At 42.9% G+C, this 15061-nt stretch overlaps 2 protein-coding genes across 3 annotated transcripts; both read left to right on the forward strand.

Annotated features, from left to right (window-relative positions):
* Nucleotides 1-4866: 4866 nt before the first annotated feature.
* On the forward strand, nt 4867-7855 carry RB195_010594 (uncharacterized protein; the record flags this gene model as incomplete). 2 transcript variants are annotated; one of them, XM_064191682.1, is made up of 4 exons in its annotated part: nt 4915-5079; nt 6881-7128; nt 7229-7397; nt 7658-7855. In XM_064191682.1, 4 exons carry the CDS (start codon nt 4915-4917, stop codon nt 7853-7855), a joined length of 780 nt encoding a protein of 259 aa, XP_064049265.1. The 2 variants fall into 2 exon arrangements, with proteins under 2 accessions (XP_064049264.1, XP_064049265.1); XM_064191681.1 differs by lacking the exons at nt 6881-7128; nt 7229-7397; nt 7658-7855 and having other exon boundaries at nt 4867-5133.
* Nucleotides 6004-7855, forward strand: RB195_010595 (uncharacterized protein; the record flags this gene model as incomplete). Its single annotated transcript, XM_064191683.1, has 2 exons — nt 6004-6166; nt 7554-7855. 2 exons carry the CDS (start codon nt 6004-6006, stop codon nt 7853-7855), a joined length of 465 nt encoding a protein of 154 aa, XP_064049266.1.
* Nucleotides 7856-15061: the final 7206 nt, after the last annotated feature.

Consider the following 15061-nt stretch of genomic DNA (forward strand, 5'->3'; position numbering starts at 1 on the left):
GGCGACTACAACCACCATACCTTTCATCCGTTCGATTACATATCTCGATTGTGTGAAGGAGACAACCACTGAAGATTCTTAGGTGAGCACTGCTCAACCTTTTTTCTTTACACCTTATCTGTTTCGTAAATATCCCTAGCATCAAATGAAAAAGCAACGAAAAGAGGCAGAATCTTTCTTGCTGTCTTCGGAAAACATTCATTACACTAATATTTGTTTACGTGAAGTTTACGATAATGTTTAGATCTAGGACTTACGAATTATTCAAGGATATGTTCAAAGCCTTGCTGTTCATGCCTAACGTAAATGATTCCTGCATTCCATGAAGTGCAAAATAGTAGGACTAATGAGAATAAACTATCCAAAACAGTGAACAGAAAGTGACAATTCTTTTCATTCAAAAGAAAAAATTAATGGCGGTCATAATAACAAAATATAACTTTGGAATATGCCATTAATTCAATCTAAGCTTTTCCTGTAAATATGTAGATATGCAAAAGGCTCTGAATGCGAAAGCTCCATATGTCACCCTCAAATAGCACCGAAACGACGTTCTTTATAGAGTAAGCATGCACTGCTCCGTACAAACTGTATCGTCCACCACTAACAATCAAAGTTTATCAACATTTTTACCATTAGTTTTTTTTTTTACATGAACCCCACCTGGCCTACAAGTTTTGCACCCTTAACAGTTGTCCGAATGAAATTCTACAGGTTATACGAGGCATTAAAGACTCCATTCAGTCAAACCTGGCAGGTAATATTCTAAGACCAGGGCCCAAATAAACTCTAAGCTTTCTTACGGAAACATAACCCTCATCAAAGTCTATCTAATTCAACACATACACTGATTATCTACCATTAGCACTTGTGCCTTTTCTGCTGCCAGTTTTATTCTCACCTGCTAGTTTTAGTGTGGACATAAATTTGCACTACATGCACTACATCCTTGGTGTCCTCAACGATAGACAGAGGAACTCGATTGGAAAAAGTCCTTTTTCTTGTAGGTAAACTCATCTCGTTGCAAAGACTTATTGCGCTGCTGAACTTTTTCATAGCTTTAGTGATTTTGAATGCCTTTGATTAGAAGATCGTGAGCATAGCAAGAAAGGCTCATCAAAGTTTAAGGAATCTCCCCTGAGTAAGAACAACTTCAGCTCTTCGTTACTGCAATTATCTCTCAAGAATCTCTCGGAGAACTAACATTGTTTTCTTCCGTCACCTCTCCGAGTTTTATAAATTGCTCGTATTTTTTTCTCGACGAAGTGCTTCGCAACTTATTTTATCAAGATAATCTCTCGTTCGCAACTTCTATTAATTAGGGAGCTAGGACTCTCAACGAAGTAGGTTTAGTTAAATCTGAAAGCGCTGATTATTTGAAACATTATAATTTTAGGCTTTTTGTGAATAGCTTCATACTCAAGTAATGAGAGTTCTAGTGTGGGCAAATATTTGCTCTACACCTTTAATATACTCAACGATGCGGAGAGAAACTTTGGTCATGTCTGGCGTGGTTCGATTGTTGAAGGTCTCTTTTGAAGCGCAGATCACTATGAGTCACAGCAACTGCAGCAAAATGTTTGGAAAAAGTGTGAAGTAATATATAGTCGGGTCAAAACGACATGAAACACGGACATTTGCTCAAGCGGCTGCGCTCAAAGCGGAGCGGTGGAGCGTAGCGGTTGGGATCGTGTAAGGATCCACGCTACCGCCACACACCTCTGCTTTTCGCCATGGTCCCACCTCGATTTCAACCGCTGCCTGCACCGCACCGCTTCCGAGCGCGGCCGCTTCCGTTTTTCATGTCGTTTTGACCCAACTATAGATGCGTGACATATTGGCGGACTGGAACCTTCATATTCAAACTTTACCTTAAACCTGTGAAGCGAAACAGGAAATCGTTGGATGTTAAAATGAGATGCTAATCTAATGATCCTGTTTTTAACGCCCAATATCAATAATAAACGGCTCTCGTTTAAATCCAGTGAGAAGGTAGCAGTTGGTGTACAGATCTCTAAATCGCTTTGTCTCGTCAGTCAATGAACTCTAAGTTTTGGATCCTGGGTCCGAGTCTCCCAGCCAGTTGGTCGAGCGCAACGCGGACAGCCGGTCAAGTTACGGTGGGGGGGGGATGTGGCAATTGATGAGATCCTCGCAGAGAAGGCGGTGGTTAGGTATTCACAGCCGATTTTGTGCAGCCGAGTAAGTGTCTCTAGAAGCTGTCGGTACGCCGGAGCAGCAGTATCCTAGGCCAGCTGCGATGAAACCACCTCCACTCGCACTACGTCACGAAGGGGGAGGGAAGGGGGTGGGGGTCGGCAGGCACCTGCTGCCGAATAAGTGCCGGGGAAAAGGCTGTCGGTAGACCAAAACAGGCATACCTTAGGCTAGCTGTGATCACTAAGCCACGCCCATCCATTACCACGTCACTAAGGTTGTGCGCCGTTCTTGTATTGCAGTTGCAAAAGTGATAGAGTTGGCTTCCAGGAGGATTCAAAAAACAAAACGATAACAGCTTAACAACGTAGAAAGGGAAAAGCATAAAAGGTGAAAATGTTGAAAATGAAGCAAAGACACAGAAAGTTTCTAGATGAACAAAATAGCCGCAAAGATCATAAAGATGACAACATCTCGGAATTTCGATCTTTGTAATGGTTATTGCGTAACAGTTGTGGTGGTCGGAAATTTCCTGATACGCCTAGTCAGGAATGCATGTCAACTGACTTGCGTGTTTGAAAGAGGATAAAATCAGGCTTTTTCTAATACTATCTTGGATTGTGATACTAGGATTAATCCAGTATCACCTCAGGGCGGGTGTAGTGTAGCAGTTAGAGATTTCGCTTCCTGCACGATCGATAGGAGGTTCGAATCCGCCCCAGTGCTCACCAAGCATTCCATCCCTCCGGGGTCGATAAATTGGTAGCAGACTTGTCTAGGAGGATAAAAACACTGACTTGACACATCGGCTAACCACCGCAAGTTAGGCCAGTTACACGTTCGTGAACCTCAAACGGTTCTGAATTGAAGTGGACGTGGGGGCGCATCCCAAGCGGATTGATTAACGTCAGAAGCTTCATCATTTGTCCTTTATCCTGGATTAAGTTTTCCAAACCAATATTTACATGCCATCCTTTTTGTCGCTCTTCTCGCACTTCCTCATTCACCAGATCTATCTTACCTTTTTTCTGAGTCTGCTTCTCTTGAAACGGCCTCTATTATTATATAAGTCTGCACCTTAATAATCGCGCTAAACTCTTTCACTATGGTTCCAAAGATGTCTAATTTTCAGCAGATCAAGAACCTGTGGCTTCATCTGCATATTGCAGTTTACAGGTGAATTACCCAACGTAGATCAATTGTATTTGCCTGGAAAATCATTTCCAAACAACATGATTTTTTTTGTAGTTCTCTAGCAATGATTAGTTCTGGCTCCCGATTTCAAAAAGTGACGAACATTATTAAAGCCCCGTTTGTTAGTGAATTATTTTCTTCGAAAAAGTTACGAAACATATGTACTCTGTAACTTTTACCTTTTAGATGACGTTAATTTTCTAATTTGATAGGACCTCTTCTTGCTTTTTGTAGTTTCCTATCATTTTTCTCATAACAGTGCATTTATAGCATTGCGTAATATTAATAACGTCTCATGATTTCTGTCTTATGATCTGTTTTACTTCTAGGAGCCTCTAAGATCTTACTTTATGGAGATAAAAGTTGAGTCCTTACAAACTAAGGTTTAGGGTGGTTTTAGGGGCAAAAGAAACGACGAAAAAAGTAAGAAATCCAGTGGGAAAAATTTCTGTTGCGTCTTTCTCGGTCATTGTCCTACTTCCTTAAAATCCATGGATCTGCCTTGCTAGAGAGGAACTCACTGCCGACCAAAAACGATCTTGCACCTGTCCTGAGACGCAGGTGGATTCAGTTGACGTCTTCCTGCTTCTACCATCGCGGAACTGTCTAACAGCATCCATATATTCTGTAATCAAGATCTGGAAGATGCAAAAAGGCGTGCTGGAATCGTCTTCAACAAATTAGCTCCACATTTCTTCGAAGGGAGGACGCAACTTGTTCCTAGGCTGTTGAAAGCGAAAAGCCATGACAATAGGGAGCAGCAACTGCTGCTGGGCTTCGAATTTAACGCTAGATGTAGTAATAGAGAAGAGTACCTGACTCTGGACAAGAACCTAGTTCGGCACTGCTAAGAAAAACAGGGCTGCAAGAGTAATCTAGGCTGTTGAAAGCGAAAACGACTAAGACGACGACCTACACATACAACGCAAGTAAGCTAGAATCGAAAGCGGTAATTGAAGAGCTGATGATGCAAGCAAAGAAGGTCAACTGCGATGACACCGAACTTGTGAGCAAACTGAAAAAAAAGTTTACTCCTAGGAATGAGCGACAGTAGCGGAGTTGTTGGAGGAGTTTGTGTTGTTTGTTAAAAGGAGTATAGCAATGAACCTAGTCCTTCGAAACCGTTGATGATCCGCATCGGACGTTTACGGATGAGAGCATGCGAGTCGATGGTAGCTTGGAAAATCTCAACCGCTTCAGCTCCAACATAAAGCTTCAAATTGGTTTTTGGTGATCTTAACAATCAATGGCACCTTGTGTCTGAAACCAATGATCAACGATCAATGGCACCTTGTGACTGTAATATCGAAGTTCTATTCGTATAGTGCAGATCCGCAGTGGATACGTTGTATTCTTGTGGTGCCACCTTGTTGTTTTTGTGTTTAGATTCTACTCTCCGTATAAGCCTTCAATAAAGCTGTAACGACATCCACAACAACTGGCGATCAGCGGACTACACCACAGACGGCTGAAGACGACGACTTCTGCTACAAGGATACCAGTGCGGTCGAACTGATGTTACTGCCGTCGTGGACTCGCCGTACACTGAGCAGCGACTCCAGAATGGACGCTGAAACACTGCGTACCGTCTTGGAAGCCCAAACCAAGGCACCGCAGCAAATGTTTACCGAGATGATGAAGCGTATGGAAAGGATGGCCTCCGCTTCAAGCCCGGCTGTTCCAACAACGGGAAGTATGGGATCGGCCAGTATAACACCTTCAACGTTTGTACGTGGAAACTCAAGAGCTTTGAAGCCTTCAAAATACGTCTATCTCTGCTAACTCTCGAGTTAATACGTCAGCGTCGACCGCAGGCAATCCACGTCGACCAGAAACTAACGTTCAAGTTTGCGAGGCTTTGCAGAGGAGTGACAAAGGAAGACCTCAAAGAAGGAAGAGCAGTAGTTTTGGCCGAGGATGCAGACAGGAAGCAGCATTCGCTACGCCCGTCAGAACTTTGCCAACTAAGAATGGAATAATTGCATCGAAAAGGGGAAAGCGAGAGGGTCGTTCTTGATTTCTATTCCTTCTGATAGCCTTTTCCGTTTGCTTTTCATCTCATGACGAAACACAAACATGAGGTCTTAGTAAGACTCTTCAGTCGCTATCTGTCGGAAAGCATGCTGGTCTTCCTTTTGCATTCAGACACCTCTGTCAGAATCAGTGTTCCATTGTAGCGTAAGAAGAGAAATCCACTTAATATTGACGATTTCCGCCCAGTTTCTTCTTGCTTCATAAACAAAATTTTTATAAGAGTATTCAAAAGGATTAGAAAAAATGTTGGCTGAAGCGTGACTATGCAAGATTTTGAAAAGGATGCAGCACTAGCACCAGCACAAATACACTAGTTTTTGTAATCTAAGGAAACTTATGGAAATATCGTGAGAGTACAAGATGGGGCCGTTTCCCGGTTTCATCAACCTCAAAGAATCCTTTTATTCGGTCGGAATGGTTATGGAAACCTTGAGAAACCAATGACCTACTACCCAGCACATGATTGTACACCAAGAATAACATCGTAACAGGAATTTCCTCAAGAATGTCATCATCGATCATCATCGTGAAGTCTGATAGGGTGATACAATCCTACCTAAAACATTTAGTGCACCTCTCTTAGTGTCAGAACGTAATGCGAGGATTGGGATAAGATAGATGGGAGCGGCAGTTGATGGTCGGCAACTACACTCTTCGTTTGTTGATGATAACGTTCTGATACCATCAAACATTAGTGAGCATACGGAATACTGGTCTAATTCAACGAAAGATCGCTCTTCAACTAAATGTGCAAAAGACGGTGTTTTTGAAGAGCGGATAGGTTTCGAATGTACCATTCAACCTCTTCGGAATGAAGATATCTGAATGCATTAGAGAGACATGTCTTATTCGGGAAATTATGCTACAGAAAGACCACTAAACTGGGTAGGAAAATACAAAAGGTTTGGAGTGCGTATAAGAACATGAAGGATTGAAGAGAGCAAAAATTACAATAAAGAAGAAAAAGAAGTTAAGGTCAGGAACACGCGGTTTGAGGTATTGAACGTTCTCTACAAAGGGTGATGTTAGAAATATCGTGCTAAAGGCAAATGAAAGAGGATTCATTCATCCTACGTTAACGCGCAAAGATTAGAGAAGCTGCCGCTTCTACCAGGAGATAAGAATGAGAGGTGATGCGTTTTAACGACAATCGTTATAGAGGTCAGTAGTCCACTAGTCCCACTCCATGTTAAACGTATTACAGGAAGATCGTGGCTACATGTGTAAATCTGATTGTTACCTGCTCTGTAGGGCACTTGCTTTTACTAAACGCAATTAAAGATCTGACTGTATGCTTTGGGAGCTATTTAACTTGCACAGTTATTTAGCGCAAGTTTCCCAAGTGTTGCAGAAAAGTGCTGTCGTCTAGTGCACAGCCATATTCTCATAGGTCAGTTGCCTACAGAGAACGTGAAATTTTTGGCTACAAAAATCTGTTTTGTGTGCTGAATTGCCAATCGTTGTCGACTGAAGTCCAAGAAACTGTTATGTCCAGACTACGATATCTGGAATTTGGGTCAACGTCGTCAAAAGCGCTTTTGTACAACTGAAAGATCGCAGAGGACACAAACTCAAAAGTGCTCACGCACTTACAGAGACCGCTAAAAACTATCACGAGGACGCTTTTTATGACGAATTCAACGCGTTGACATCCAAGACACGCAGCCAGCAGACGGTTATTGTCGGAATTGATGCGAACACAAAAATCCATCACGAACAACAGTCATATGTGATTGGAAAATGGTATTAACCCGCGAAGCAAACGTCGAGCAATGGTAACCGTCTATTCTTTGTGAGCTGACGATTCTCATCATTGCATCCACATTAAAAAGGATTCATCGAGGCTATCAGCTCATGTGGCAAGGGACAACCCCTTCAACGCCAGAAGAGCAGCGCCAGTGGAAAATGGCAACTCTTTAACTACAACTCGGCTACGTCTTGACAAGGAAATTTTCTCTGTCGAATATCCGAAATTCGAAGAGTTCAATATAAACCGAAGATCGATATGGCAGGTCTGAAGGACTACGAATGCAGAGAGAAATTGCGCGAACGGGTGTCGATAAGTATTGGAGTGCGGGCCAAGAAGAAGCTGCAAAGAAACCTCTCACGATCTTGAGGAAGAAGTGCCCCTTTGTATCTGTGGAGACTATATCCACGTACAATTCTAGTCTTCCTAGAATTCGAAGCCGCTTTCGGCTATTCTCACCGAGACAGTCTTTTTAACGCGCTCTGCGCCGGTGATACTCCTGGAAAGTTCCTTCGCCTAATCAAGGGCAAGAATAGAAAGACAACTACTATTGCTCAAGCACCAGCCGGATTGAATTCACCGTTCGAATTGGAAATCGGAGTAAGACAAGCGGCTGTCGCTGTCTTGTTCAACTTTGCAGTCGCCGATATCATGCGAAGAACAGTTGAGCCGATGTCGTTGATGTCGTTATTGCGCCGCTTGGATGTCCCTTGGACGAGCTGATGTACACCGACGATGTGGTGGTATTCGCTTCATGCATGACCGCATGACCCTCAGCAGGAAGCAGAGCAAACGGATAATCAGTTGAGCTTATAGATGAGTTGTATCATTTCGGTTGAATGTTGAAAAAGACGGCAGCTACGAAAGAGATATTCAGCAAAGATGCGCTAAGGCCAGTTCTGCATTCTAATTCTTAAGGAAGAGTTTGTGGTCGACCGCCATCGCCAACGAGGTCAAGCAGCGAGTCTACCTATCCTCAACTCGCTCAATCATCATATCAGATCGGAAAGTTGGAAAGCGCCGTCAGCGCTAGAGCAGGTCGACTGCATGGAAAAAAAGCTGTTTAGACGGATGCTTATCTACTTTTGAACAATGGTGTGTCATAATGAAGAGCTGTGCTCAGAAGTGGATGTGGTGTACCCGGTGGATGAACTAAACATCAACATCCTGCCGCGCCCTCTTAAAGGCATCACCCCTCAAGTCTGACGTGATATGGATTTTCGATGACCAAAGACTGTACCGGATCTTAGATTGCAGAAACGGGTAGGATCCCGCTCATTTCTTCCTAATCGCCGTGAAGAACGGCCTGGAAAATGCGGCTTCGAGCATTTCAGGGCGCCATTTTCTACAACGAGTTTTACTGGAGCGCGGCATCCTTGTGCACGCGCCGCATCTCCCAGACCGTTTTTTTTAACGACAATTAGGAAGAAATGGACGTAATCGCCCTTTTCCCCACAATCTACGACTCCGTATAGGCATAATCCACCTGAAACCCGTACCATCCCAGATTCCTGGAGTGATGCCTTTAAGTAGCCGCAGAAACCCGTCTTCGCTTTCTTGGAAACATTATAAGGAGATTGCATCGTCTTGCCCAAGTTGTCTTGACGATGCTCTCAGGCCCGAACTAGAGAAGGCAACACGGACCTAAAAGAAAGTTCTGGACGAAAGTGGTGAAAGAGGACATGAAAGAATCTTGGCATGGACAGTTCAGGCGAAACGTAAAGATTCGCAGAATATGGAACAGCGATGGATAGATAGATTCTGTGCGAGCTCTAGCTGAAGATCGAACAAAATGACCTCAAATATGTTCAAAGACGACTCACCTCGGCGATAAAGCGTATACACCGCGTCAGGCCATAGCATCCGTCCTCGGTTCAAAGGCGTCACTCCACGAATCTGAGATGGTACAGATTTCAGGTGAAGTATTCGTATGCGGGATAGTAGATTATGGAGAGGGAGTTGATTCCGTCCATTTCCTCCTAATTGCCGTAAAATACGGCTCAGAAGATAGGCTTCGGGCCGTATCTTACGGCATTTGGGAAGAAATGGACGGAATCAACTCCCTCTGGCCTGGACGGAAGGTCTTCTGGCGCACTATTTCCTACAAAGAGTTCGACTGGAGCGCGCCAGCCATGTGCACGAGCCGCATCTTCCGGGCCATTTTTTAAACTGCAATTAAGAAGAAATGGACGGAATGATCCCCCTCTCCATAATAATGATCCCCCTCTACTATCCCGTATACGAATACTCCACCTGAAATCCGTCCCATTTCAGATTAGTGGGGCGATGCCTTTAAGTCAAATAAGTCACAATAAGATCCCCGCTCCGCTACATCAATTACAAGGTTTTTTACAATAATTTAGGTGTTACAGCAACAACTGGATGCTCAAATAAATTAGGTGGCTGCAAAGAGAAAAGACCTGAGAACAAACAAAAAATTTCCAGTGGTGCGCGGCAATGGAAAGCTAAACACACCACGAGCAAGAAAACGAACGTATTATCGAGATCAAAGTGTGAAATTATTGAGTAATATAATTGGAATGTTTATGATCTAAATTCTTGATCTTCCCTAACGTTGAACAGACTGCCCAAACCGAGGTTTTAAGATCGTGTTGCATTGCTTTTTTTTTGTTGGGATAAATACATTGTCGTTGTTACTGAATGGAAATGCTGTAAACGATCGCTCTTACATTTGTTATTTTGTCACAGCGCTAATGCAGTGGACGGGCACCTCTAGAGGATTTTAAGTGAAAGGATGTAGAGCTTCACAAATTTCTGTCAGCATTTAATTTCAACTTTTCGCACTCTCAATGTCCAGCGCCGCTCATCACCGGCAGAAGAGAGCGAGTCAGTGATCAGAATCTCCTTTTATTTTTTTTTGTTACGTAAGCAATTTGGTCACATGTTAGCCTTTGGTTGCCCGATTGTTTATGATCTAAATTCTTGATCTACCCTAACGTTAACGTAACCCTAACTGCTATGAATGACGAGATCCGATAGGTGTTTTTGAATTAACACAATGGAGCCCGTTTAGTGTGGCTCGTGGTATTGAGCCGAATAAATTTGGAATTCTTAACCCTGCAGAGAACATGTACGAGCTGGTAAGTATGAATAAGGATATCAGAACTATTTTCAGTTTTCCTGCTGCAAATTCCTTTCGCGAAAGCATTACTTTTGAAAAATTCACCCAAATTTCGGGTGAAAAATGTACGACTGCGCGTGCGTTTCTATAAGATGTGGGAACCTATCGCACCGATCGTTGTGTTGTTGTGAATCGCCGAAAAGAAGCACTAGCACGGACACCCCAACCCATTCCATCCTCCCCTCTTTGTTTTCAATGCTCGTTATGTGTGAAGTGGTAATCAGTAGTATTTTGCTTCAACTGAAAAAAACAGAAAAAAGCAATATTTTTTTAGGAACTGGGACTGTTCCATGAAGAACAGGCGCAAGATGCCACTGATTCTTGTTCAAATTCTTATACGGATCATGTTCAAACACGACACAAAATTTGATGTTGTAACTTCCCGAAATCTGTTTGGAAATTTCTCAAGGGGAAATCTGGAGAGAGTTCCCTACCATCTCAGTACAGTATTTCTAAGTTGTTTTCTTATCACTTTTTTCCTCCCATTTTTTAAAAGAAGCATGGTACGAAGTTGACGATGTTCGGATCCGTTCTTCAAAAGATAGGATAAGATGAATTTAGAGGTGTAGATCACGTGCGATCACGCTCACTTTAATAATTATCTAGACAAAGGCGTTGCGGCACTGTGACCCCTAAAACGTGCCTTTTCTGCGACCGTGATTACGCTTATACTCTTGGTCTACACCCTTAACCCTATCTTTTCTTCGAGAGTTCCCAACTTCGTCATGGCTTTAATGGCAGCATATCACAAATCTGACGTGGTGAGGGAATCCGCTGAAAAGCTAGAGATGGAGTTCTATAGTTGGGTCAAGGCATGAATCACGAATGTAGTTGCGGTGCATTTGCGTACACGCTCGAAACGATGCGATGGAGGCAGCAGTCGGAACCGAGGACCAGGATCGTGGCAAACTACAGCGATGGCTGGTGCCAGCAATGATTTCATCACGTTCCTAGCCGCTACGCTCCACTGAAGCACCTTGAGAGAAGCTGTGCGTACGTGCGTCATGTCGTTTTGACCCTACTATAAATTGCGGTGTCCAGGGTGGCTCCGCTCATCTCTCCTTAATCGTTGTAAAAAAAACGGTGAGAACTGCTTCCATTCCTACGAGGTACGTTAAAACCCTCCCTATGTGTATGTTCCGATCCTCTCAATACCCTATTCGTTGGTTTCATTTGAGTAGGCTGTTGAGAAGACACCACCAATCTTCGTTCGCTCGCACCTGGATGCGGCGTGTGCAGAAGGCGACGCGTTGCAACTGCAATCGTTGTAAAAAAAACAGCGCCTTCCACGTCGTTTTTTTTTGCAATTAGGGAGAGATGAGCGGGGACACCCCGGGTTCGATTTACAACCCTACCTCTAGCTTTTCTCGTAAAATCCCTCACCACGTAATTTTCGTATAATAGTATGCTGCCTTTAGCATTAGCTTTTTAGAGTTTTCCATGATGAAGATATTGATGCACAATAATTTTGAGGAGGACCTACAGATGTGGGTTCAAGAGTAGGATAGAAAAGCAGTGAAGTTTCTTTGCGAAACACGAAAAGATCCAGATAGCGTGTAAAAAGAGAAGTAAAATCCGATGATCGTTCTCTGTAACTGTGTAAATTTCTTCCTTCGTGCGTACATCTAGCGAGCAATTGCGGAAACAGCATGTGATCCCGTTTGATTCGATATGTTTCCAAAAATTTGTCCCAAATTAGAATCCATTTTTAGGACTATTTATCAGCGAAAAGTGACTCTTCTCAAAGTGTTGCTATTATCTAGAATGTCCAATAACTTGTGGAAGTCAAATTGAAGCAGGAGCTAAGATTGTTAACAAACTTTATTACGGCTAACGTTTCGTTTCGTTTCGCTTTCGTCAGAGTCTAGAAGGTCAGATCACTTGTAATATATCCTCTCAAATGCCTGATCCCGAATAAGTCATCATTCCCTAAGATACTATATCCAAAATCGAAAACAAAAGAGTTCAAATGGTTGTGCTTACCTAGGTAGTCGCATTGCCGTGAGATTAGTGAACCTCTGCATGATAAAATCACATCTTTAATACTAATTAGGATGCAACCCACATACTACCCCGTAGATCAAGACCCGCAAAGATACAGAGCCAGCTCGTTGGTCACGACTATGCACTTTTCCCTTCTATTCATTTTTAGACTTTTAGTGTTTGTCTAAAACGCCTCCAAAGTTCTGCGAGCCATAATTTCGTGTTCGGACTTTCGTGGGAACTATGCAGAAAGGAGCATTTTCATGACAATTTTTGCGATGAGCTCCGAGAGGGGCTGCGTTTGAATGTTTCATCCCATCTATATGTTCTTTAATACGAACACAAAGAGGTCGCTCTGTTTCCTCAATGTATTTTTCGCCGCGTGTTTTCCACGAAATTAGGCAGACTACACCGGAGACCATGCAGTCACCTGCCTTACCAAACGAGCATATTACACAGTTTTGAGTCAGGCAAATGCGATCGTACATTCTCTTTTGGACTAACTGCTTCTTGAAATTTGAGGGAGCTACTTCCACACCTCTCATTTGGTCATCGAGACCACAACTAACCAGACTGGTCCTTATCGCCTTACTCAGATCATCGATTTGAAACGTGAGCAGAATTTGATCCTTTTTGAGCCATCCACTGAGGCATAATCTCGCTGCGCAATGAGACCTGACCTACGAGATACATCAGGGATATAACCACTAGAAGTTGCTATCTGCTGCGTAAGGTTAACCGCATCGATTTGTTCCTTACGGCTGTCTTAAGTATGTTCTTAACCACAGATTTCTCAGTTTTCCAAGGGTGAGCGGAAAGACAATGAACTAAAATGTTCTTGTTGCTAGGTTTCGTGTCTTTTCGTTGGACCACTGTATGTCCACGTTAAGGAGGGGCAGCCAATTCTTCCGGATGCAAGGGGATTGCTGGTTTAGAAGCTCGAATCAGTTGTCCACCTCGTCTTGATTGGGACGTATTAATTGCATAATATAATGCAACAATCATCGATGTAACGACGGTACAGGAAAGGTTTTTGTTCTAAGATGGGTTGTTCTATTTTGGACAGAAATGCAGTGGCTAGTGTGGCAGCTAGTCATTGCCCCATGACCAAACCCTTGATCTGTCTGCAATAGTGTCCCAACCAGCGAAATATGGAGCACTTTAGACATTCATCCAAGAGTATATTGAAAAATGGATGTGATAAGAAGGGGAGAAAAATAAAATTATCTTTTAAACCCTGCGTTTCTTTGCGTAAATTCAACGGCAGCTTTGCTACGACCGCTTGATCTAGAAACATTTCTATTCTAGAAACAAGGATTTACACGCACCTCGTCTAGTCCTCAGTTGTGTCGGATCTCTTTTCATGAGGAGCCTCATTGACAGAATTTTCCGTAACTACATCCTTCTTCGATGGCTATGCTTTAGTGGCCCTCGCCTGGTGACTCGGAAGTCTAACATTTTCATGCCTTTCATTTAGCTGCGACGAGTGTACACGACGAGTCTCTGTCGAATATTATCGTTGCAGATGTGATCGATTCAGACGAAACCAGTCGTCCATCGCAGCACCTCCATCTCCATCGTTTTTAGACGACGTTCCATCTCTTTAGTTAGGGGGTCAATATATGGCGCCAAATCGTCCTACACCAGTTCTTTTGATACTAAAGTGTAGGTCAAACAGAGGCTGTGTAATATGCCAGTCCGGCAAGGAGAGCGACTGCATGGTCTCTGGTGTAGTCTGTCTAATTTCGTGGAAAACATGCAGTACATTGGCGAAACAGGGCGACCTTTTTGTGTTCGTATTAAAGATCACCTAGATGAGATAAACATTCAAACGCAGCAACCCCTCTCGGAGCTCATCGCAGAAAATGTCATGAAAATGCTCCTTTCTGCATAGCTGCCACGAACGTCCGAACCTGAAATTGTGGCTCGCAGAACTTTGGAGGCGTTTTTGGTAAACGCTAAAAGTTTTAAAATGAATAGAAAGGAAAAGTCGTGACCAACGAGCTGGCTCTGTTTTGATCTGCAGGGTCATATGCTAATTATCATCGCTCCACTAATAAGTATTAGTGGAGCTATTTTATCACGCGGAGATCCGCTAATATTACTTCAATGCGACTACCTAGGTAAGCACAACCATTTGAACTCTTTTGGTTTCGATTTTGGATGTAGCATGTTAGGGAATGATTTGTTCTGGATGAGGCATTTGAGAGGATATATTACAAATGATCTGACTTTCCAGGCTCTGATGAAGGCGACGACGCCGAAACGTTAGCCGTAATAAAATTTTAACAATCTAACAGTTTTAACATCACTTAACAATCCTGGCTCTTGCTTCAATTTGATTATCGAAAAGTTGCAATCTTTATGCCAAGATCCAAGGAAGGTCGAAGTTTCGCACTTTTGTCCAGTAAGTGTCGTAGCGCTAGTTTGCTTTCGATTATTTCTCTGTATTTTTGAGTTCAAACAAATTTTGAACCAATTAAAATCTCGCAGAGACGAAGGGAGCTTAGAAGAAACACTTTTTGTCTCCTTGGATTTTCTTTGACGGAGCACTAGTGCACAACGTCAGATATTCAAACCATCATTTCTGCTTCGGACAGGAAACATTTAGAAAAAATAATCTTCACTTGAGCTATACTACTTGATTCGCTTAGCAATCAAATGTACAATTTTGTTGGAATAACTGTGATTTCCACTGATTTTCTGTCTCCAAAAAAATGCTACTAAAAACCTTTGCGGTCGAGAGCCCTCGCGTATAGTGTGGAATGTCAAGGATGCGAATAACAAATATGGAGAAGAATATA

This window comes from Necator americanus, chromosome III, assembly GCF_031761385.1.
Source record: "Necator americanus strain Aroian chromosome III, whole genome shotgun sequence".
In the NCBI taxonomy this organism is placed as follows: Eukaryota; Metazoa; Nematoda; class Chromadorea; order Rhabditida; family Ancylostomatidae; genus Necator; species Necator americanus.